General features: G+C 41.5%; 2 protein-coding genes across 6 annotated transcripts in view; both read right to left on the reverse strand.

Moving 5' to 3' along the window:
* The window catches only part of LOC120062744 (PDZ and LIM domain protein 2-like), a 68,864-nt gene extending 57,661 nt beyond the window's left edge, over nucleotides 1–11,203 (reverse strand). The window contains exon 1 of the mRNA XM_039012808.1: nucleotides 10,828–11,203. The gene's annotated coding sequence lies outside the window, so the exon portion shown is untranslated. The remainder of the gene's footprint in view (nucleotides 1–10,827) is intronic.
* Nucleotides 11,204–15,411: 4,208 nt separating this feature from the next.
* LOC120063235 (vinexin-like) overlaps nucleotides 15,412–25,609 on the reverse strand; it is a 41,040-nt gene continuing 30,842 nt past the window's right edge. For 3 of the 5 annotated variants that reach the window (XM_039013475.1, XM_039013471.1, XM_039013472.1), the window contains 11 exons: nucleotides 24,256–24,432; nucleotides 23,929–24,039; nucleotides 23,124–23,188; nucleotides 20,980–21,068; nucleotides 20,180–20,238; nucleotides 19,819–19,865; nucleotides 19,454–19,568; nucleotides 19,243–19,368; nucleotides 17,916–18,502; nucleotides 17,670–17,776; nucleotides 15,412–17,112 (listed from right to left, as the gene is read on the reverse strand). In XM_039013475.1, coding sequence (XP_038869403.1) covers nucleotides 17,051–17,112; nucleotides 17,670–17,776; nucleotides 17,916–18,502; nucleotides 19,243–19,368; nucleotides 19,454–19,568; nucleotides 19,819–19,865; nucleotides 20,180–20,238; nucleotides 20,980–21,068; nucleotides 23,124–23,188; nucleotides 23,929–24,039; nucleotides 24,256–24,432 — 1,545 coding nt within the window. In that variant the 3' untranslated portion in view covers nucleotides 15,412–17,050. The remainder of the gene's footprint in view (nucleotides 17,113–17,669; nucleotides 17,777–17,915; nucleotides 18,503–19,242; nucleotides 19,369–19,453; nucleotides 19,569–19,818; nucleotides 19,866–20,179; nucleotides 20,239–20,979; nucleotides 21,069–23,123; nucleotides 23,189–23,928; nucleotides 24,040–24,255; nucleotides 24,433–25,609) is intronic. The other 2 variants (XM_039013473.1, XM_039013474.1) reach the window with 2 other exon arrangements.

Here is a 25,609-nt window from a genome sequence, read left to right on the forward strand (position 1 = left end):
CCCAAAATTGAAATATTCTAGGCATTTATATATAAACTCCAGTCGTACTTTATCAAAAGCCTTTTCAAAATCAGCTATGAAAACCAGACCTGGTGTCCCCGATATTTCAAAGTGTTCTATTGTTTCCAGTACTTGCCTTATATTATCTCCAATGTATCGTCCATGTAAAAAACCTGTCTGATTAGGATGAATAATATCTGACAAAACTTTTTTTATTCTATGCGCCAAGCATTTTGCTAGGATTTTTGCATCACAACACTGAAGTGTAAGAGGTCTCCAATTTTTTAATTGGACTGGATCTTTATATATACCACTTGGGTCCTGTTTCAGTAATAACGATATCAGACCTTCTTGTTGCGTGTCTGATAATCTACCATTTATATAGGAGTGGTTAAAACAAGCTAATAATGGTCCTTTGAGTATATCAAAAAAAGTTTTGTATACTTCCACTGGTATGCCATCCAGCCCTGGAGTTTTCCCATCCTTAAAGGCCCCAATTGCATCAAGCAGTTCCTCCTCTGTAATTTGGCCTTCACATGAGTCTTTCTGTACAGATGTTAATTTTACATTATTAATAGGAAAAAAATCCATACAATTAGTTTCAGTTAGTGGAGATGGAGGAGCCTGAAACGAAAACATATTCTTAAAGTACTTTACTTCCTCTTTCAAAATATCATTTGGTGAATCATGCGTGACTCCATCATTTGTAACAAGTTTTAATACATTTTTTTTGGTAGCATTTCTATATTGAAGATTGAAAAAGAATTTGGTGCATTTTTCCCCATATTCCATCCAGTTCGCTTTATTTTTATAATGTATTACACTGGATCTTTCTTGAATAAGTTCCTCCATTTCTTTTTGTTTTTCCTCTAACTTATTCTGTGCCTCTATGGTACTGTTTTTATTGCTATCTAACTGTACTGTTAGTCCTTCAATTTCCTTTGTTAATATGGACTCTTTTGATCTAAATTGCTTTTGTTTTATAGATGAGTACTGAATTGCATGGCCTCTAAAGGCACACTTAAAAGTGTCCCATACAATAAGGGGATCTGCTGTACCTATGTTATGTCTGAAAAAGTCAGTTATAAAATCTTCTGTCCTAGTTCTAAACAATTTATCATCTAGTAGACTTTGATTAAATTTCCAATATCCTCGCCCACGTGGAAATTCTGTAAGAGAAATATATATGCCAATTATGTGATGATCCGACCGCATTCTGTCCCCTATCAACACTTTTTTAACTTTTGGTGCCAGAGAGAATGGTATAAGAAAGTAGTCAAGACGACTAGCTTGATTCAGCCTCCGCCATGTATATCTCACTAAATCAGGGTATTTAAGTCTCCATATATCCACTAATTCCAATATATCCATGACATTCATGATTTCCTTAAGTGCCTGAGGGTGATAGTTTGTAGTGTGATTTCCTTTCCGGTCTATAGAGGTATTTAAGACCGTATTAAAATCTCCCACTATAATAATAGAGTCTAGTGTTGCTTGTAGAGTTGATAAATTCTTATATATATTTTCAAAGAAGCTTGGATCATCATTATTCGGACCGTATAGGTTAACAAGCCATATTTGTTTATTGTCCAATAACATATTTAAAATAATCCATCTACCTTGAGGATCTGTTTGGACAATTTGCACATTTGGATCAAAATTATTGTTAATTAAAACCATCACCCCTTTTGAATTTCTTTGCCCATGGGAGAAATATATTTTGCCCCCCCAGTTCTTTTTCCACAAAACTTCATCTAAAACTGTTGAATGGGTTTCCTGTAAACAATAGATATTATAATCCTTCTCTTTTAGCCAGGTAAATACTGATCGTCTTTTCTTATTATCTGCTAAGCCATTACAATTGTAACTGGCTATACTTATTTCACCACTTACCATAATGAGACACACCTTTCATTCTTTTAATCAGAATATATTTTTGTAAACGTACTATTAAAAAGTAACATAATGATTGAGTGTCTATATAGTTGTACCATGATATTTGCATTTCTACTAAGTAAACCTCCAATTGGTCCCTACTATTCCACCCGCTAAAAGGCCTCATCTCGAGATGGCTTGTCATCCCAATGCCCGGTAGACCACCCTCGACCCCCTGTATCCCATAGCCCTGAACCGACTGGGATCCATTCTTTGAAAAGAGCATACAGTGCCATTTACCGAATTGAAGAAGATCAATTACCATATGCATTTCCATTGCCCTCACCTCGATTTGTATTATATATATCTGTGGATCATCCTCTATTGTCCCTAACATCTTTTACTTCTTCCTTCGCAACAGTTGTGGGATACACACATACACCCACACACACTCAGCCCTTACCCCCACACAACCATAAGCTCACTTTCTCAACAATTGCACCATCCCAGAGCCCAACTCAAGATGGGTCATGATTTACAAATGCACTTGCAGTTGCAGCTGCATGAGAAGGCCTGCAAGACCGCACAAAAAATTAGCAAAAATTGAGAGATTTATTTACCATTGTCATATCCTAGATAATGGAGGTCAAATGTACACCTTATTCCTGAAACACCCACAATACGGCCACCCGTCATGACCATGTCCCCACGCATCTCCATGCAGTCCGACTTTGATTTTGTGCCGCCAGGGCCACGATAATATACCCCCTCTCTGAATGTCCGAGTGTGACCCCCTCCCCATGGGTTACTGCAGCTAGTGTTGCCAGCACTGCCACTGCCTGGGTGGGGGCACCCCACCGGAATCCCCACCGGCTAGGTACAAGGTCGTCAAGGTTCTCATTAGCAGCTTTGAGAATTTCCTTGTATATTATGCTCTCCCTTATTGGGGCTTTGGCTTTGCAGGACCAACCCTGCCAAGCAGGCTCAGAATCTTGAGGGGGCAGTGCTGCTCTTGGTCTCTGACCTCATTTTAGCTGCATACAGACCGCTTACAGCGGGCACATAAAACAGTTAGGGACTTCTCCTTAGTATCTGGGTCATTCAGGTGGGTGTCTAGGGTATAGTGCCATGGACCGTACCATTAAAATAGGATAATAAATAATTAGATATAATTTATAAAAAAATAAATAAAAAATGTAGTTCTCCATGATAGGACAATAAATAAATAAGACGTATAATTCATTATAAAAGTATATCCATCATCTGAACAACATTGAAAGCCCTCTCATACCCGGCTCACAGCAATACATTGGCTCTGGGATATGCAACCATTTCATTACTCACTCACTCAACTTTCCAAACATAACAAATAAAATAAAAAATAAACACAAACCATACCATCCACACATACTGTGCCTTCTGTTTACTTAGTTTTTATCTTCACTATGTTGAATTAGTGCTTGTGTGTTCAATTAGTTATATGTGAAGATTTATAGAAAAGCTATATTTTTTATTGTATTGTTACAATCAGTAACCGGGCTTGAATTGTGTTTATTTCCCTCGTCTATGAGAACTTTGTAATTTTTAAAATAACCATGGAGTAGTCTTTGTGTCTCTGAACAACTGGTTATCAATATATAGTTTATCAACGACGAGAGCTACTCGTTTCGCTTTTAATCTATTTTCTTTGAAAATTGGATACAGAACTTTGCGCCGTTCTGCAATTTCCTTCGGAAACTGATCATTCATGCCAATTTTGGTCCCAGCAAGTCTTTTACCCAGGCTTTTAACCATTATTTTATCTTTAAATGAAGCAAATTTGGCAACGATTGGGCGTTCGTACCTCTGCCCTCTCTGTCCGAAGCGGTGAACGCGTTCAAGTTGGATTTTGTCGATAACTTCGCGTGGAATCTGAAGCGCTGTAAGGAGGAACTCTCTAACTATAGATTCAGGAACTTCTCCTTCTTTTTCTTGGATACCTGTAAGTACCAAATTCTCTCTCATGGATCTAGTTTGTATGTCTAGTAAGGTTTCCTTCAGAACGGTGTTCTCCTTTTTAATTCCATTCATTTCGGTTTCAATCTTATTGACTGTCCCTTTTAGCGCGTGTGTTTGCTTCTCCAATGTCGCAGCTTTTTCATCACTCATCTCTAGGCTTGCCTTCAACTCTTTTATATCCTTACTAACTAATTCAAGTATACCCAGTTTGTCATTTATTGATTTTAACAGATCGGTTTCGACCTTTACCATTCCGGGTGGTGAGAATATTAAATCATCAGTGTCTGTAGAAGAGTCACGTTTTCGTTTTGTAATCGGTTCCCCTGTCTTACTCTCCGTCATGTTTGGTTGTTGCCTGTTTTCGTAATATTTGTCGATAAATGTCTCTAGTTTTAGGATTTGTTTTGTGTTATTGTCCAGATTGAAGGTTATCACTCACCAGATTAAGTAGTGCTAATATTTTAGTCTAATTTAGCAGATATTTCGAATATTATGTTTTATCTTGAGGTGCTCTACATAAATCCCTTCAGTCCGCCATTACCCTTACGTTACCTTTACGTCATCTGCAGGTCATTTCTTTGTGAGTATGATTACAGGGAGTGTAAAGGGCCTGGGACACACATTTACTTATATATAGTCATTAAAAAGTAGTCAACATTTTCTATTTGGTCCCATATTCCTAGCACGCAATGATTACATCTGGCTTGTGACTATAAACTTTTTGGATGCATTTGCTTTTTGTTTTGTTTGTTTCAGATTATTTTGTGCCCCCCCAAAATTATTAATGGTAAAATAGTATGTTTTAAAACACTTACGTTAATGTGGATACTACCATGATTACGGATAGTCCTGAATGAATTGTGAATAATGATTATTGAGGAAGTTCGACGGACAAATATCACCCCTCCAAAAATTTTAAAATTAAATGCTAACATCCAGTTATTCTAATGGTGAGAGGTTAGCATGTCATCATTACTTGTAATGGTATCTATCGAACAACATTTCCACTAGATGTTGGAACATTGCTGGGGGGGAACTTGCTTCCTTTCAGCCACAAGAGCATTAATGAGGTCGGGCGATCAGGCCTGGCTCACAGTTGGCGTTCCAATTCAGCCCAAAGGTGTTCGATGGGGTTGAGGTCAGGGCTATGTGCAGGCCAGTGAAGTACTTCCACACCAATCTCGATAACCCATTTCTGTATAGACCTCACTTTATGCATGGGGGCATTTGTCATGCTGAAACAGAAAAGGGCCTTCCCCAAACTGTTGCCACAAAGTTAGAAGCACAGAATCTTCTACAATGCCATTCTATGCTGTAGCATTAAGATTTCCCTTCACTGGAACTAAGGGGCATAGCCCGAACCATGAAAAACAGCCCCAGAACATTATTCCACCTCCACCAAACTTTACAGTTGGCACTATTTATTCGAACAGGTAACGTTCTCCTGACTGCCAGATGGTGAAGCGTGATTCATCACTCCAGAGAACGCTTTTCCACTGCTCCAGAGTCCAATGGTGGCAAGCTTTACACCCCTCCAGCTGACGCTTACCATTGCGCATGGAGATCTTAGGCTTGAGTGCGGCTGCTCAGCCATGGAAACCCATTTCATGAAGCTCCTGATGAACAGTTATTGTGCTGATGTTGCTTCCAGAGGCAGTTTGGAAATCGGTAGTTAGGACAGAATTTTTTACGCGCTACGTGCTTCAGCGGTTCTGTTCTGTGTGCTTGTGTGGCCTACCAATTTGCGGCTGAGCCGTTGTTGCTCCAAGACATTTCACAATAACAGCACTTAGTTTGACCAGAGCAGCTCTAGTATGGCAGAAAATTGACGAACTGACTTGTTGGAAAGTTTGCACCCTATGACAGTGCCACGTTGAGTCACTGAGCACTTCAGTACGGGCCATTCTACTGCCAATGTTTGACTATGGAGATTGCATGGCTGTGTGTTCAATTTTAATACACCCGCCAGCAACGGATGTTGTTGAAATCATTGAATCCATGGCCAAAGTATGTACGTACATACATACATACTTTGGCCATGGATTCAGCTTAGAAATGTCCTTGTTTTTGAAAGAAAAAAAATGTGCTTTTGTCCATTAAAATAACATCAAATTGATAAGAAATACAGTGTAGACATTGTTAATGTTGTAAATGGATACTGTAGCTGGAAACGTCAGATTTTTTATGGAATATCTACATAGGCGTACAGAGGCCCATTGTCAGCAACCATCACTCCTGTGTTCCAATGGCACGTTGTTAGCTAATCCAAGTTGATCATTTTAAAAGGCTAATTGATCATTCGAAAACCATTTTGCAATTGTTAGCATAGCTGAAAACTATTGTTCTGATTAAAGAAGCAATAAAACTGGCCTTTAGAAAAGTTGAGTATATGGAGCATCAGCATTTGTGGGTTCGATTACAGGCTCAAAATGGCCAAAAACAAAGACCTTTCTTCTGAAACTCGTCAGTCTATTCTTGTTCTGAGAAATGAAAGCTATTCCATGTGAGAAATTAGCAAGAAACTGAAGATCTTGTACGACGCTGTGTACTTCTCCCTTCACAAAACAGCGTAAACTGTCTCTAACCAGAATAGAAAGAGGAGTGGGAGGCCCCGGTGCACAACTGAGCAGGAGGACAAGTACATTATAGTGTCTAGTTTGAGAAACAGACGCCTCACAAGTTCTCACCTGGCAGCTTCATTAAATAGTACCCGCAAAACACCAGTCTCAACGTCAACAGTGAAGAGGCGACCAAGGCATAGTTGCAAAGTAAAAGCCATACCTCAGACTGTCCAATAAAAAGAAGAGATTAAGATGGGCAAAAGAAGACAGACACTGGACAAAGGAACTCTACCTATAAGGCCAGCATCTCGGAGTCGCCTAATGGGCCTCTGTACATGTTTCCAGCTACAAAAGTAATTTATAACATTAACAATATCTACACTGTATTTCTGAAAAATGTGATGTTATTTTAAATGGACAAAAAAAAGTGATTTTCTTTCAAAAACAAGGACATTTATAAGGGACCCCAAACTTTTGAATGGTAGTATGTATGTAAGTTGAAGTCGGAAGAATACATACACTTAGGTTGGAGTCAATAAAACTTGTTTTTCAACCACTCCACAACTTTCTTGTTAACAAACTATAGTTTTGGGAAGTCGGTTAGGACATCTACTTTGTGCATGACACAAGTCATTTTTCCAACAATTGTTTACAGACAGATTATTTCACTGTAATCACAATTCCAGTGGGTGAGAAGTTTACATCCACTAAGTTGACTGTGCCTTTAAACAGCTTGGAAAATTCCAGAAAATTATTTCATGGCTTTAGAAGCGTCTGATAGGCTAGTTGACATCATTTCAGTCCATTGGAGGTGTACCTGTGGATGCATTTCAAGGCCTACCTTCAAGCTCAGTGCCTCTTTGCTTGACATCATGGGAAACTCAAAAGAAATCAGCCAAGACCTTAGAAAAAAAAATTGTAGACCACCACAAGTCTGGTTCATCCTTGGGAGCAATTTCCAAATGCCTGAAGGTACCACGCTCATCTGTACAAACAATAGTACGTAAGTATAAACATCATGGGACCACGCAGCCGTCATACTGCTCAGGAAGGAGATGCGTTCTGTCTCCTAGAGATGAACGTATTGTGGTGCGAAAAGTGAAAATCAGTCCCAGAACAGCAAAGGACCTTGTGAAGATGCTGGAGGAGACAGGTACAAAAGTATCTATATCCACAGTAAAACGAGTCCTACATCGACATAACCTGAAAAGCCGCTCAGCAAGGAAGAAGCCACTGCTCCGAATCCGCCATAAAATAAACCAGACAACGGTTTGCAACTGCACATGGTGACAAAGATCGTACTTTTTGGAGAAATGTCCTCTCGGATGAAACAAAAATAGAACTGTTTGGCCATAACGACCATCGTTACGTTTGGAGGAAAAATGGGGATACTTGCAAGCCAAAGAACACCATCCCAACCATGAAGCACGGGATGGCAGCATCATGTTGTAGAGGTGCTTTGCTGCAGGAGGGACTGATGCACTTCACAAAATAGATGGCATCATGAGGCAGGAAAATTATGTGGATATATTGAAGCAACATCTCAAGACATCAGTCAGGAAGTTAAAGCTTGGTCACAAATGGGTCTTCCAAATGGACAATGACCCCAAGCATACTTCCAAAGTAGTTGCAAAATGGCTTAAGGACAACAAAGTCAAGATATTGGAGTGGCCATCACAAAGCCCTGACCTCAATCCTATAGAAAATGTGTGGGCAGAACTGAAAAAGTGTGTGTGAGCAAGGAGGCCTACAAACTTGACTCAGTTACACCAGCTCTGTCAGGAGGAATGGGCCAAAATTAACCCAACTTATTGTGGGAAACGTGTGGAAGGCTACCCGAAACGTTTGACCCAAGTTAAACAATTTAAAGGCAATGCTACCAAATACTAATTGAGTGTATGTAAACTTCCTACCCACTTGGAATGTGATGAAAGAAATAAAAGCTGAAATAAATCATTCTCTACTCTTATTCTGACATTTCACATTCTTAAAATAAAGTGGTGATCCTAACTGACCTAAGACAGGGAATTTTTACGAGGATTAAATGGCAGGAATTGTAAACTGAGTTTAAATGTATTTGGCTAAGGTGTATGTAAACTTCCGACTTCAACTGTATGTGTGCATACACACATATATAACGCTATCCCAGACTCTGACAATGCTCATTCTGACAATGCTCATTTTCATATTTCTTATTGGTCTGTGTGTATTGTTAATGTGTTTCTAGATATTACTGCACTGTTGGAGCTAGAAACATCAGCATTTCGCTGCACCTGCAATAATGTCTGCAAATCGGTGTACGAGACCAATAAACTTTGATTTGATTTTAAGACTTCTGAACCACTGAGGTAGTCACAGGAAAGTTTACCACTGCTTTGTCAAGTTGATCACATGCACATTTTTTTTAAATATCCTGTTGCAACGACAAGTCTCCACAGCTCATTCAAAGTCTAAAGCCATCTCAGGCAGTGGTTTTACACACACAGCTCTTACAGAGAGCAGAAAATGCTCAGAAAGGAGAAACAGACCGAAAGACATGGCAATTGATGTTTCAATTCAATAGAAATGTCTAAGTATTTAAAGGATGTCAACATGAGCCAGTCAGTCACCCAGTGACACTCGTCTGTTTCAGCTAAAACAGCAACTGAGAAAACCACAATGCTCGAAACAAGAGAACAAGCAACAGTGAAGCTTTCATCATACAAACTCCACCAGATTACATCTGTGTGTAACTTCCTCCAGAACTGCAACTTCATGCATGTTGCTTCTTGTGAGTCAGGAGAAAAGCTCTACACAATAGAGCCTATAGCAAACATCATTAGTGTTGTTCATATAAAGAAAAACAAGAGGAATGGCCAAATATATATATAATGTTTCCACAGCAGCTAAATTAGATGGCTACTGTCCTACATTCTCCAAAAATGTAGGCTACTACTTGTCCAAAATTACTGTGGTCTGTTTTGTCCCTGGACTGTTTGTCTGAACTGTTTGTGCCATGGCCCTGCACACTAAGAACAGCAGAACCATCAGGAAATAGACACAATTGAAAACAAGAGGGGAGTTGGGGGCAGCAAGCACATGAAAGGTTGCAGAGAACAAACACAATGGAGAGTTACAGGTACAGTGCAAACAGCAGGGAGGGGGAATGGGGCAGGGGGGTTGAGTGGGGCTTGGGTTGAGAGCAACAGTCCTGGGAAACACTTCCAGCTTTTTCCCACCCATTCAAAATGCCCAATAATTAAATCTACCAGTGTTAGCGGGGTAAAACATTTTTTGTGGCAATGGTCGCAGGCGGGAAGGGGGTTGTGAGTTTGGCTGAAAAATCAGTCCAGCAGAGAGAAAAATTTCAGTTTTTCAGCAAATTTCCTGCAACTCTACATATTTTGCCATGGCTATTTCTGTGTTCTTATGCTCAAACATAACAAAACCAACAGGGACTCCAATCGGGGCCCCTGGGCATGTACCCTGCATGCCCTGTCAAAAATACTCCTAAATTCATCATTAGGGAATTTTCATATCTCCTTGACTGTCTAAATTTTATTTATTTTGGTTATTTCTAGTTCTTAAAAAGATGACATTATTTCAATATATATATGCCAACTATATTTTTCTACACACTTTCTGTCTGGGTTAAGTCATTTAAGTTTACACTGAAGCCTTTTTCTATCCCGAAAATGTGTGTGTGTGGGGGTGCAACAATTTAGCAGTGGAAGTATAAATGGTAGGGTATAAATCTTAACTCAAAATATTAGATTGCATTTGTGTTTACACAGAAAGCAATCAGATTGGTATCAGATACACCAAAGAATTGGCAAAATATCTAAATTAGGCCACCTGTGTAAACACAGCCAATGAAATCTAAAATGATGTTGGTGGCAACAATTCCTTCTTTTCAGTGACAGTTAAGAAAACTCTGTCAAACCACTGGGTGGAGGTATGAGACAGGCACAGTCAAGCCTGTTGTGAGTTCAGGTATAAATCCAAGATACACAAAAGATTGTTCAGGTTCAGATGGCTTGGGGCACTGTGGCTACATTAACACAGGCAGCGCAATTCTGATCATTTTTCACCAATTGGTATTTTGACCAATCAGATCATTGATTGGACAAAAGTTCAGAAATGGGCTGCCTGTGTTAACGGAGCCTTAAATTAGCAATCAAGTGAATAATTACATAAACCAAGGTGTACAGACAATTTGACAGCATCAACAAGAACACTTGGATCTCATGTTTATAGGTATAGGCCAGCATAAATTGCATACATGATTTCTTATCGTTTGTCTAAATAAAGTGAATTGAGGCCTAATTGAATCAAATGATTGATTCCTAGCCGATAGCCTAGTGTGAATTGACCGGTAATGGGAGACATACAGAAAGTAGCCTATTACACTTACCTAAATCAATGCAGTTGGTCAATAAATCAGTGTTAGTCGAATTGTGTCCGTACACCGGCAGATCCAACACCGGGGCTCTCCCGATGAATAGCCTATCACAAGTCAAAAACTCATAGACAGACAGCACTAAACTCACAGACAGTACTAAAAGAGCGCAGGACCAGAAACACTCCACCCCTTGCGCGCAAGTCGCCTCCAAAAATACAGAAAAAATGAGGTTTTCAATGTCCGTTCTTTCTGCTCACATGTATCGCAGCCTTCTCTGAGAGCAATTCGCGCTACTATGTTGTCAATGTGAAAAGCCTCTGGGTCTGAAAAGACTTCTGAAATGTACTCCTATTGCTGGGTATTGGATACAGAAGTGATATGACACCACCTGTGGTCACCCATATAATGGCTCATAGTGCCACGTGCTGTTATGAAAATAAAGGTATGAGCGCGCTGGGCGTGTCGGGGATACTGGAAGGGTGGGTGATAATCGAGATATTACATAGGGTAATGGCTAGAAGAGATCCAGCTTTTGTCAAATGAATGCCAAAAGGTGCGTTTTAGCTAACCCTAACTATTTTTCTAACCTTAACCCAATTCTCCTAACCTGCTGCGTAAATTCGTCTAATCTGCTACGAAAATTTAAATCAGACTTTAATTTGACAATAACTGGATCATTCTAGCCGTGACCAGGCCATAGGGCCTTGCACATTTGTCTTAGTGCGCCATCTGCAGATAATACATAGCATTACAAAATTCAACTGATCCATAGGGATCCCAAAATACAATAGGCCTAAATATGCCTACGCCTACACATGCCATCCAGCCATAGGATAACCTTGAAGAACCCTTTTTGGTTCAATGTAGAACCCTTTTGGCTTCAGGTAGAACCTTTTTAGCTTCCATGTAGAACCCTTTCCACAGAGGAACCAAAAATGGTTATCCTATGGGGACAGCCAAAGAACCCTTTTGGAACCCTTTTAAGAGTGTAGGAAAGCAAAACATGACAAACACTATTATGAGAATTGCAAACTTTTCTCAAAACTAACCTCCCCCTTGGCTGCAGGGACAATGGATACGCTGGCAATCCCCTGGAGAACAAAGAATGTCCAAAGTGATTGGCCACTAGATAATTAAAGATGCGTTCCAGATCGAGGTTAGTTTGACTTTTAGCCATTAGTTCTGAAAGTAGGGCACACGAGCCAAAACAGACCCCCGAAAAATTGTGCACAATTGTGTATAACGTCATCCATTTTGTATGATATGTTACATCCTGCTTTTTTTTGTGTGTGCATGACATGTTACGAATTCCAAATTGTACAATATGTTCAGAATTTGTAAGTGCATTTGTACAATATGTTACTAATTTGTGTAAGTGCTTAAGGTCCCATTCTACTGTGTCTTGAACGCTTTTCTTGAGCCGCCTACTGTAATGGTTAGTGAAATTACTTTCAGAGTGGTTGCAGATCCCACTTTTCTGGACCCCTCTTCCCAACAGCCAAAGGTCCCGAAGCTTCTGCTCATGTGTGGGATTCTCTACTTTAGTTTACAGGCTACTCTGGCAATTGGTGCATAATTTAATAAAGTTAGATGAAAAATGAATCAATGTCTACAAGTTCCCATAATGATAGTATGCCTATTCTACATAACAGAACTGAATATAATAGCATAGTGTAATGTCACTGTATGAAGAAAAAAGAAAAAAATAGATTTTAGGATGTTTGTGTGAATGGTCGCATTTTTCTGGCATGCTGCCAAACCACCGTCGCGACCCGCTACCAAGGACTGTGGGCTCTCCCTCTCCGTGGCCAAAGTGAGTAAGACATTTAAACGTGTTAACCCTCGCAAGGCTGCAGGCCCAGATGGCATCCCTAGCCGAGTCCTCAGAGCATGCGCAGACCAGCTGACTGGTGTGTTTACGGATATATTCAGTCTCTCCCTATCCCAGTCTACTGGCCAAAGTTGGCCACCATTGCTCCTGTACCCAAGAACGCAAAGGTAACTGAAATAAATTACTATCGCCCTGTAGCACTCACTTCTGTCATCATGAAGTGCTTTGAGAGACTAGTCAAGGATCATATCACCTCCACCTTACCTGTCACCCTAGACCCACTTCAAGCTGCTTACCGCCCCAATAGGTCCACAAATTATGCAATTGCCATCACACTGCACACTGCTCTATCCCATCTGGACAAGAGGAATACCTATGTAAGAATGCTGTTCATTGACTACAGCTCAGCATTCAACACCATAGTACCCTCCAAGCTCATCATTAAGCTTGAGGCCCTGGGTCTCAACCCCGCCCTGTGCAATTGGGTCCTGGTCTTCTTGAGCCGCCCCCAGGTGGTGAAGGTAGGAAACAACATCTCCACTTTGCCGATGCTCATCACTGGGGCCCCACAAGGGTGTGTTCTCAGCCCCTTCCTGTACTCCCTGTTCACCCTTGACTGCGTGGCCATGCACGCCTCCAACTCAATCATCAAGTTTGCAGACGACCAAACAGTAGTAGGCTTGATTACCAACAATGACGAGACACCCTACAGGGAGGAGGTGAGGGCTCTCGGAGTGTGGTGTCAGGAAAATAACCTCTCACTCAACAAAACAAAGGAGATGATCGTGGACTTCAGGAAACAGCAGAGGGAGCACCCCCCTATCCACATCGACAGGACAGCAGTGGAGAAGGGGGAAAGTTTTAAGTTCTTCAGCTTACATATCACTGACAAACTGTCAGGTCCACCCACACAGACAGTGTGGTGAAGAAGGCGCAACAGCGAAATTTGGCTTTGCACCTAAAACCATCACAAACTTTTACAGACGCAGAATTGAGAGCATCCTGTCGGGCTGTATCACTGCCTGGTACTGCAACTGCACCACCCACAACCACAGGGCTCTCCAGAGGGTGGTGTGGTCTACACAACACATCACCGTGGGCAAACAACCTGCCCTCCAGGACACCTACAGCACCCGATGTCACAGGAAGGCCAAAAAGATCATCAAGGACAACAACCACCCGAGCCACTGTCTGTTCACCCCGCTACCATCCAGAAGGCGAGGTCAATACAGGTGCATCAAAGCTGGGACCGAGAGACTGAAAAACAGCTTCTATCTCAAGGCATCAGACTGTTAAACAGCCATCACTAGCACAGAGAGGCTGCTGCCTGCATACTGACTTGAAATCATTGGTCACTTTAATAATGCCACTTTAATAATGTTTACATATCTTGCATTACTCATCTCATATGTATATACTGTATTCTATTCTATTGCATCTTAGCCTATGCCACTGACATTGCTCATCCACATATTTATATATTCTTATTCCATTCCTTCCTTAGATTTGTGTGTATTAGGTATTTGTTGTGGAATCTTTAGATATTACTTGTTAGATATTGCTGCACTGCATTTCACTACACTCACAATAACATCTGCTAACCATGTTATGTGACCAATAACACGAATTCAAAACAACACTGTAGGCTACTTCGAAACAACACTATGACTCAAGAAGATCTAAATGCATATCCCCATGAAACTGAGACTCTGTGTTTAAAGTAGAGTCCCGCACATGTGCAGAAGCTTCGGGACCTTTAGATGTCTGGAAGAAGGGTTCAGAAAAGTCGTATCCGTAGACTCTGCCAATTCATTTTGGCAGGGAAATTATCTCTAGCAATTTGCTGTAGGCCTAACGAGCTAGGTGACAGGGGATATGGCTGAGACATGAATATGTTTCCAAAACGCAGTCTACTCAGACATGAGTCCCATTTGCGTTTTCAGAAACGTCATTTGCAATTGCAAAATCAATGCAACATGAAATCAACTACATACACGTTAACGGAAATAAACGCTGCAAAAAACTAGAGAATGTCCAACTGTATTTAGCAACATGAGATAACAGTCACGTTCCTTTACTCAGCCATTGCTGATGGATGCCAGATCTTATAACACCTGGATAGGCATTTTACGTATCAGCTAAGCACGTGATGGTCGTGTTTCTCTCATCAGACGTTGCTGACCCATGCCAGATCTTACAACGCCTTGATAGGAATTTTAGATATCAGCTCATCACATCGTATGTTATAACAATCTGGTGCCCGGCAGCACTGTTGATGACGTGGCACCCATTGGTTGATCCACGCAACTCCTGAGCAGGGAACACGGCCACTTTGTAAGAAGAGGAAATGGAGCGCTAGCTATAGTCACATGTGCTGATGGTTGTCTCTGTGTTCATGATCACACTTTGGAATAAAATAGTCCTCCTAGAATAGGCCTACACATTTGTGGGAAATCTGCCTTTTAAGAGAGCAGAAACAGACTGTAAACTCATATTTATGAAGGAACTAGAGGTAGGCCTAGCTCAGGGCTCTCCAACCCTGTTCCTGCAGAGCTACTGTTCTATTGGTTTTCACTCCAACCCTAATCTAGCGCAGCTGAATCTAATAATTAGCTGGTTGATAAGGCGAATCGGGTTACTTCCAAATGGGGTTGGAGTGAACACCTTCAGGAGTGTAGCTCTTCAGGAACAGGGTCGGAGAGCCCTGGCCAAGCTACTTCACAAACGTCAAACCGCTCGGGAATCAATTCGAGTCACACATCAAAACCGTTTTATGACTTGATATGGTTTATTTGAATTACATAATGTATGTGTATCATAGATTGAAGAACATTGGTTGGTATTAAATGAAATATATTATGTTTAATCTGATACATGGTTAAAACCCTGTACAATCATATGTTGTGGCTAGAAAAGGTATGTTGCATTTCGACAATACCGTTAATGAACAAAGCAGAGAAACATTTAATTTGGCAACATAATGATAGGGGTTCGGGTAAGTACATAAAATTGTTTAGTTGTTTCGTATTGACTTACAAACGTATATTTGGCATTGGTTACACTTGTATGCAGACCTTCGATTCACTGTTTTAATGTATACTGTATGTCAAAGCAAATTGGTTAATTTTTAAAGCGACAGATTATAGAAACAGTAGTAAACAAACACAGTTTGCAATAGAATTGAGCTATCAAATCAAATGTACAGTAGCCTAAGGAATCAATCTTCTGGTCCATCTTACTGTTCACGCCTTTCTTTCTGAAATGTTTGAACACCATTGTGGGTTTTGATGTTGTAGTTGACAAGCAGGATACGTTTCAGAAAAGATATGTGCTCCAAAGTGAAGCAATGGCATCTCTTTGCTATCCCTTAGGTCATGGCCTAAAAATGTCAGTAGTTCCACTGAATTGATACAATTGGTGTAGCTCCACTTCTGCTCTGTCAAGACATTCCGTGTTGCATTCACTTGGGGGTTAACGTCAACATACCTCCTCCTCCTCTTCTCCACCATCACATTCAACTTCCACTATAACACTCAACACCTCCTCTGTTCCCAACAGAAATACAAGCTGCACAAATGGCTGGCTGAATCATTACATGTGAGATTAATTAAAGATGTAAGTAGCGAACAATAACACACTGAAGGACATGAAGACGTTGCCTTGATTGTATTAGTACTCTATGCAGCAGAGCAAACAATCTTGAACAAATGGAGAGTCAGCAGAACTATTTTGTAACCAAGCAACAAATATTTGATGCCATTGTTTGGAATAATAAAGTAAATGATCCATTCATGTATATTGGACGGTCATATCAGTGCTGTAGCCTCGGCACACCCAGGATGCTATTATTGATCTGAAATCAAAGTGTAGGAAGACATTTAAAAGGCAACATTCATTCTGTCTACGTTATAGAGAACATAACATTCTCAGACATTTGTGTCTGTGACGGCACTTGGGTGACAAAGTGCAGCAGGTGCATGCTAAGCCGAACACATAGAAGTAGCTGAACTGTACTGAAGGAATGTCATTTTAGTTGTAGTCAATGAGGACAAAGTTCTTTCTTTATACTGTACCTGGAACAGTATCATCAGCATTCATTCTATCCATTCAAGCAGTGTCTGTGAAAATCACTCCAAGACTATTCAGTGATGGACCACATGCTGGGGGTGAGGTGTCAAACCACACAGTGTTCCTACCTCCAGACTAACTGCACAATGGTCAACAGCTGTGGTCACTGGCTGATGTGAACATGCAGACCTGACTAAACCAGGTTGGTGACAGTGGGTGTTGGGGTAAGGGGTTGATCATATGGCTGCTGGAATGATCTGATGTGCTGGTTTATCTAATAGTCATGTGTCCACTACAGTCCATGTGGTTGTGGAGTGGACAGGTAGAGTGAAGCAGTTACACTGGTGTCACATAGTTCCCCGGGAAAGTCCCAAAGGCATGTGTCCTTTCTGACGTACCTAAGGAAAGAGCAGAGCACATTGTAAACCAAAAGTTCCCTCCTACTTTACATCATATAGCCAAGACAACCCTGGTCCATTCATCTGACTACATAAGTAATACTTGTAATATCATTTGATGCCCGATAGGGGGCACACTTGTATTTCATTTGACTTAACTTAAAAGTGGCAATCAGCTGCCGAAACAATAACAAAGTGTCCTCCCCAGCACATTCTGCTAAAAAGCTGAGGGGTGGGGCTGGAGAAATGTAAGCACTCTAAAATTCATAGACAGAGCTATGGATGCAAGGACAGACCATCCATGAAATAAACACAGTTTTAACCATGTTTTGAGGCTATATAGTGTTTGTTTACATTTTAGTTTGTTTACAAACATTTGTGTAAAACAAGCTTATATTTTGGGTGCTGATGGGGTATGATAGTTGAACTAAGCTCATGAGGCATTTATAAGTTACATTCTTCAAGAATCAATGGGTACATATCATTAATTTATAAAGTCCAAAAATAGATGTAGCTACTGCAGATTGCCCCTTTCAAGTCTTGTGTAAATGTCTTACCTACAAACCAGCCATCATCACACTTCTCCATCACTTGTACGATGTCCCCCTCTCTCAGTTCCAGCTCATCTCTGTTCTGTGGGTTGTAGTTGTAAACTGCTTTGTATCTGAGTGAGAGCACAGGCCAGGGTTTGGGATTTGATTTTTGGCAAGGTGAGTAGACTGTGGCAATGAAAAATGAGATAAACAGTACCTCAATCACGTTATATAAAATCACATTTTCATTGACAAAAACATTTGACTCACGGTTGGCGTTGCACTACTGTTGAGCCAGCATTGTTGGTAGTTCTTGTTTTGGGGATGTTGTTCGGGGCTGCTCCTCCCCTGTGTGCAGATGGGGACATCTGATTGGACGGTGAATCAGCTCTGCCAATGGAGTTGTGCAAAGCCGGTTGTGCTCCTCCCCAGGGGTTGTTCTGGGGGGTGGGGGAGGCAGGCCATGAAGTGGGGTGTGGCCAGTGATTGGGTGCTTCTTTGGATAGTGAGGGCTGGAGGGATGAACGTGAATGGGAAGCTACTGTCCCATGGGGTATGGGTGAGGACGGCTTCAGGGGGGAAAATCCTGGTTCAGGGCTGCGGGAGGAGGGGGTCAGACTCCGAGGCGAGCGGGTCAAAGGAGAGCAGGGTGAGTGTAGAGGGCGCCCTGGACTCATTGGCTCTGGGGATGTGGGTGACATGGGGCAAACTGGGTAGTCGTCAGAGGATGATTTGGTGCGGGGCAACTTGTTAACCTGGACGTAGTTGGTGGGGAAGATGCCACTCCTGGTAGTCCCTGGGACCCGGCCCTCCAACCACCTGTCATCCACACGCCTGGTTACACTGATCACCTCGCCCTGAGATAGAGGAGCAGGGACATCATGGTTCATGACAAAAGTACCATAACTCTCACGTAATACATTCAAACCTCAGGTAATTGTCACTATCTATGTAATTATGAATACAGCTGTGTATCAACCATAAAGAAGAAAACACAGGAGGTGTGAGAGAGACACAGTAGAGGGAATACTTTGAATGATTAAAATATTCTAAAAGAACAGTCAACATCCTAAAGCTAAAGATGAGAGAGTATTACTATTAATCCCAATTTGGGAAATTGTTTTATCACAGCATGCATCAATGACTTACAATTACAGGACACGCAACAATCACCAACACATGATAAAAAACAAGATACAGAAAGGCACATGTACCATAGTATCCCAAAAAGAATAGTCTGATTCAAGTGCTGTTTTCTAACCTACTCTGGGGAAGAAAAAAACAGGCAACAACATTTTCCAATAGGAAGACCTCATAAAACAGTTAATCAATTACACTCATTAAAAAGGCTGTGGGTAGAAATGACCGTCTAAACCTCTATGTGGAACTGGGCAGGATGGACCTACAACTGAAGCTGCTCCTGTGTTGCATTACTGTGCTGTGGTGTGTCATGGTCCAGTCATGGTGTTTTTACTTGCAGCCTTTTTATGAACATGTCCTGCATTGATTCCAGGCTGCAGCATGTAGCACTGGCTTTCTTCATGATTTAATACAGGTATTAGGGTGTTAAAGATAGAATACATAGTAGGATGCTCACTTTACGGAAGGACAGCTCAACAGGCAGGTCTGCATTGAAGGTGAACAGAGCCACTGCTTGTCCGTAATCCAGCACCTGGATGGTGGGAGACTTGATGGGTGTGGGCTTCTCTGTAGGAGGGACAATCTGGGGCGGAAATGAGTGAGGTTCAGAATGACATGTGGAGCGCATCACATAAATCGACACTGAGGTTAGTTGGATGCACACCCACCTCCACATAGGTTGTGGGGAAGATACCGGCTCTCCCATGATGCTCTCCTTCAAACCAGTTGGCGTCTACCTGCCTGAGGATGTAAACAATGTCTCCCTTCTGTAGAGACAGTTCCCTAGGAAGAGGAGGAGAAAAGTCAGACTGTGGCTCGAGGGACATGCATTAGATTAATTGAAGAGCTCAGCTTTACTAACTCGATATTAACATTATTGGGCTTTCTGAGAAAATCGGTTTGGTCAAATTAGGTTTGACTGGCCTAAATGTGATATAATTACATTGAGTGTGTTTCTTTTCACTGACAATACAGTTAAACGGACATGTGAGAGGGAATGGTTTGCAGCCGATCAGCAGGAATTATAACTCACTTGGGTGACTGAGCCTGGAAATTGAACTTGGCTCTTGCTGCTTTCATCTGCACAAACAAACACAAAAAAAGTGTATTGGTGAGATGTGAAAGTCTGCTTCTCACAAGGGCACAGGCCTGTTCCAGCTTGCAGTTGTTGATAGTTATAGCAAGATCCTAATCAGGGCAGCTAAAAGAAAACAAAATGTTCATATATACAGATTATTTTCAGACCACAATACATAAAGCACTAAAACCTTCCGATGAACCTCACTCCTCAAAGATCAGAGATACATTTTCAAAATGTTTTCACATTGTGTACAGTATACCAGGTATGTATAGTAATTGCATATCCCAACACCAAGAAGGAGAAAGACATCTACCTGCTTCTCCGGTCTTTTGGGTGGGAACTCCATGACTTCAGGTGCAGGGGAGAGGCGTTCTATTGTAGAACAGCATGGAGACATGGAGAGTAACAGAGATGAGAGTGAGGAAACAAGACACGGGTCAAAAGAGTGGAGCAGAATCACAAGGTTTATCAGGAAATTGTATAGCCTCCCAATCCAGCTTTTGATGCTTTAAGAGTAATTATATCAAGTCGGTGGGAAGATATGTAAAGATTGAATGAACCCTCTCCAGTTCAATGTATGTTCTTCTAAAGAAGCCAAACCTTTGGGCTGGTTCTCAGACTAATCTCCAAGAAAAACAGTTGGATAAAGCTGATCTATAATCAACGTTTCCGGCCCGCAGTCCCTTTTCTGTGCTACCTCCCCACCCATACACTACAGCTCTTTCCATGCTAAAAGTAAGAAACATCTCCTCTCACTAACCCATATCAGTTTTATATCAAATTCATTCAGACAGATCAGGAAAGTCTGCAGGAAATGACAAGGAATCACAAGACTTCAACAGTAGTCCCAATTACTGTATTCCGTTAGTAGAGGCTGTTTTTCCATGAAGTGTCACTGATTAGATTTTAAACATTACCCACTATTAAAATGAATCAATTCCAACTACAGCATTCAAGTACACAGCAGTATTATACCTAACCTACTGTTACTAGTCTTTACTGGGCCATTTTACTGAGACTGCATGTTGAGTGGCCTAGCCTTAGCACCACTCTTTCTGAATAAAGGTTTTCATGTATGGATTGGATCCAGGATCAACTCCTACATAGCCTTACCATGTGTGGGACTAGGGTCTGCCCTCTGAGCAACAGCTGTTGTGGGGACAATGGGACGATGGAGAGGTTGCTTTGCTCCAGTCAAAGAGCTGGAAAAAAATACAGGAAAAGAGAACAGGTTTACTGTATGACTGTATGCTCCTACAAACTCCAGTCAATTAGATGTTTCCCAACATTAACAGCCCACATGGTGGAGCTCCACACTGTATAAGGACAGGGTACTGTGTGCAGTAGTATATACATTTGTCATGCAGATTTGGCCTTTGGCCACAGCTGCTGGTTTGCATATAAAGATCAAACAAAGTTGAGAGAGCGAGAATTACTCTGGGGACCTTCTGTCTTTGGAGAACTTATAGTCATCATCATAGTCGCTGACTTTATTACCATGTGTAAATGACAGGGAAACATCATGCAGGGTTCTCCAATAAATGTGAAGTTAAAAGACATAGCAGCATGAGCAAATCAGTATCATTATTAAACAAACATGTATCTGAGAAAGTGCATTAGATCAGTAAACAGCTGTCCACTGTCTGAACCAGATAAACACAGTCACAGAAAGGCATCACACCTGCCTGTTGATCCAGTCAGAGTCTGGCAGCTGGCTGTGTCTGCCTGCAGCCAAGCAGGAGGCCTGGACAACAGGAAGCCGTAAAAACCTGCCATATTCTTACTGTTGTATGTTTCCATTTTACATCTCCTTAGCAACCGTCTCAGTAACCGGACTCTGAGGTCTCGAGGTAGGAAGGAGGTCACTTGGCCAAAACACATGAGCTCAGTTTAGCAAACAACAACTAGGAGAGATCTGTCCAAGAATGTATTACACAGTAGGAAAGAAATTAGCTGAACTTCAATTTGTTTAAAAGGTATGTAGCTCAACTATTAAGTATTCTATAAGAGTGTCTACTAGGCAGCAAGACTAACTTTACTTTGCTATGTTTTCTCATTTCTAACTGATAGGGAACCAACGACTGTAAAGACTGTAACGTATTGCAACAGTTGTGTGATGGACAAGTGCATGTATCCATAGTGGATGAAGAAATGTGTAACTGGATTAAGAACGTGGGAGTTGGGCTCAGAGGAGGTCTGGTATGTGGCCTCCAGCCAGCCTGGGGCTCAACCATTAACCTGGCATGTCCTGGTGTTACCTCCCTCTGCATTTCACACTGGCTTCATGCTGAACATTAACCACACAATCTGGGATCATTTTGGAGAATATCTTTAGAAAGTCACAAGCTTTTGAATTGCATTATCTTTAAAAACGGTATTGTTACTGTAGGGCGGTTATTTCACATGCCTGCAAAACTGCATTGACTGCAATAATTTGAATCATGGCTTAGACTTGCTTCATCTCTCTGCACTGGTCATCAAGCCGCAGTCTAGCTAGACTCTTCAATGACCAACCTGCCAGTGCACAGACACAGATACAAGCCTGGGGAAGTGGGTCCCAGCTGTTAGTATCAAGACAACAGCAATCCAAATGGTTGTAAACAGACTTGTAGATGCTTAGTCACTGAAGAGGCATCAGTCATCCAACTGTAATGCGCAAGCAATAGTCTCAATACCATTGACATACATGTATCTTATAGAAACAACGTGTGGATTTTCTACTCATACCCAAGTGGTGTGTTGTGTCAGAAATGATGCACACAGGTCAATAGTGCATTATCTGTAGCCTCTGTGGGACAATAAAGTTGTAAAAAAAAACCTTAATGGTCTAAAAACAAAGCACAATTCATGTCAGTGAGACCAACTGCCAGATTTGATCTTTGTCCAAAACAAAATATTGTCTGGATAAGGAAGCTTAAGAAATGATTTGAAAAAAGGCTAAAAGATTTGCTGAGTCAATCCATTCTGTCATGAACAGATTTGTCAGAGCAAATGAAATAATGGTGCGTGAATCAGTTGATGTTGACATGGTTTTGGGGACGCAACTATAGTTAGAGGATACAACAATGAACAGTATAATAACTGTTTCCTGTATCGACAACAATTCCTGTACATATTTCTCAACATCAGAAAAGTGATGCAGCTACACCCAATGACCTACCCTGTACAACTTGAGACATCGTTTTACTGAAGGGATAAAACCATTGTATGTACAATCACACCAACAGACAAAGCAACAACGTTGTCCCATTACTCACCTGTTGTCCTGTGTTGTCCCTGTCCCTGTCCCTGCAGCAGTTCCTGGATCAGCGTTCCTGGCACCCTGGAAGCAGAGATCACATTGAAGGCTGTTCTCTTTTGGAGGAAATCTCACAGCTACTCAGACAGAGCAGAGGTGGTGACCACTCCCAAATAAGCCAGAGGGAGAGAGAACTCCCCTGGGTCCTACACTCCATTGAATACAATGACAAGGTTGGTAACAGTATCTTTCTGTGGCATCTTTGATTGAGGAGTGGCAGTATACAACCACATACAGCTGATTAGATGAGGTGCAAATTAAGGTTGTGAAGAGAATCAGCATCAACTTTTGAAGAGCGAAATGAAATCCTTCAATTCAGCATTAAAAGCATACAAGGCATACAGTGTTGCAAACAGTTAAGTTCTTCATTGAATTGAACTTCTGTTTCTACGGAAAGCGTGAGGGAAAAACATAACAAATGCTTATTGGATTTGCAGTCTGATTTAGGTTTGTGGGGGGTTTAGATTTGTAGGCGTGTGATTTGAGGCAGACACATCCAAGTGCAAGGCAGGCAGGTCCTGGGGGTAGCAGGGTCACAGGGCAGTGTCGGGGTTGGCATGCAGGGCTGTCTGTCTTTCAAACAGTCCTCACAGGAGGGGGAGATGGGGAGATAACAGGGAGGTATGGTATTGACATTATCCATGCAAGCAACCAGACCTCCTCTCAGTGTATTTCTAGAGGAGTGTGAGAGTGAGGAGAGGGTTACAGGCAGGGTAGCAGGGAGGAGGGTTGCTTCAGCAGAGTCACAAGGGGGGCCTCAGTACCTCACCCCGGCCTCGCCGCGTCTGCTTCTTCTGGGAAAGCCTCCTCTCCAGGCCCTGGATGTCCGAGTCCAGCTCAGCCTCAAAACAGCTCAGCTCAGAGAGCAGAGACTCCTGGTCAACGCAGCATGGTGGTTGGAAGGAATGAATGAATCAAATTTCCAACTAAATACAGTAACTCATGGTGGCCACATACTTTCATGCTCCTGGCATGATTCAATCTGTCCATGCTAACTTTTCCTTTTTCTTTGCTAGCTCATTAAAACAATCACTGCCTTTGGCCATCATGGTGGAGGTTATGACAACTATCATATCACTGTGAGCACTCACCTCGAAGGCGGATGGCTTAGACGGCTTCTCTATGGGGGACCAGGGTTTCTCTGTGGGTCTGTGCTGTGGCGGCTGCTGGGCCAGCTGTATGGGAGGGTGCTGGGCCAGCTGTATGGGAGGCTGCTGGGCCAGCTGTATGGGAGGCTGCTGGGGCTTCTGGGCTGGCTGACCCTGAAGCTGGGAAACACAAACATATAGACTATAGACTCTGAGCACACAGTCATACAGGGAGACCTGAGAGTTGGTCATATAGATAGATAACAGTTGGTCATAGTAGATGTATTGAACAGTAAACGACTGTATTGGTTATTTATAGCTTTCCCATTTGATCCAACTGATATCTAACTCTTCTAAAAGTTCTTAAACCCTGCAGTTTGATTTACAGTAAAGCATGATCATAGTTTGTGATACATACAAAACCTGTATTTTTTATGTGAGCCCAGCCAAACACAGAAGTGCGTTCCTGTAGACTACTTTATAGTCAGTCAATCTCATTCACTTCATTAACTCTACATTAACATAAACAATTTAACAGTCAGATGAAACAGAACTCATTCCCTCATTAAAGGCTCAATGCAGATATTTTTATATCAATATCAAAAAATTTGGGGTAACAATTAAAGGTCCATGTCACCAGGCAGGCCAAAACTCCAACCGAAACAGGCTGAAATTTCAGGTGGTCTTTTTAAACAGCTCTTACACTAAAAAGACATTATCATTATTTTCACAATTTCACAGTATTATTCCAACCTTAAAGTGTGGAAATATATATAAAACACAGGAAAATCACATTCTTGACTGCACTGGGTCTTTAAATACCTTACTATAATAGTTTTCCAATAAAATTGACAAAAAGCTATTTCTCAAGCAATAATTTTGCTAGGACTGTCTGGGAGTGGGGACGGAAAACTAAAAACGACCTGTTATTGGCAGGTTTGGAACTGTCTATGTTATTGGTATATTTACCAATTTACCACATTGTGATGTCACCAGGCAAGCCGAAACTCCAGCCCAAACCTGGAGATTGTGTAGATTGTATTTTCAACCAGCAACTATCGGGAAATAACAGAGATCAAATTTTTTCACACTTTTACAGTGTAAGTGTCATCAGCCAATGCAAAACACAGAAAAACTGGATTTTGACTGCACTGGGCCTTTAAGAAGACATATGGCCCAGTAACTTACAGTAGAAAGAATTGCTACACTACTTTAAAAGGGTATAAACTTAAGAAACCTTCAACTCCCAGCCCCTTTTTCATGTTCCTTGAAATACCTTGGCAGAGTGAGATCCTGTGAAAGCCAAAGTATTCTCTTAGTCCATAGTCATCACTACAATCACAGGCAATGATTGTGA

Source organism: Salvelinus namaycush, chromosome 18, assembly GCF_016432855.1.
Source record: "Salvelinus namaycush isolate Seneca chromosome 18, SaNama_1.0, whole genome shotgun sequence".
NCBI classification, from domain to species: Eukaryota; Metazoa; Chordata; class Actinopteri; order Salmoniformes; family Salmonidae; genus Salvelinus; species Salvelinus namaycush.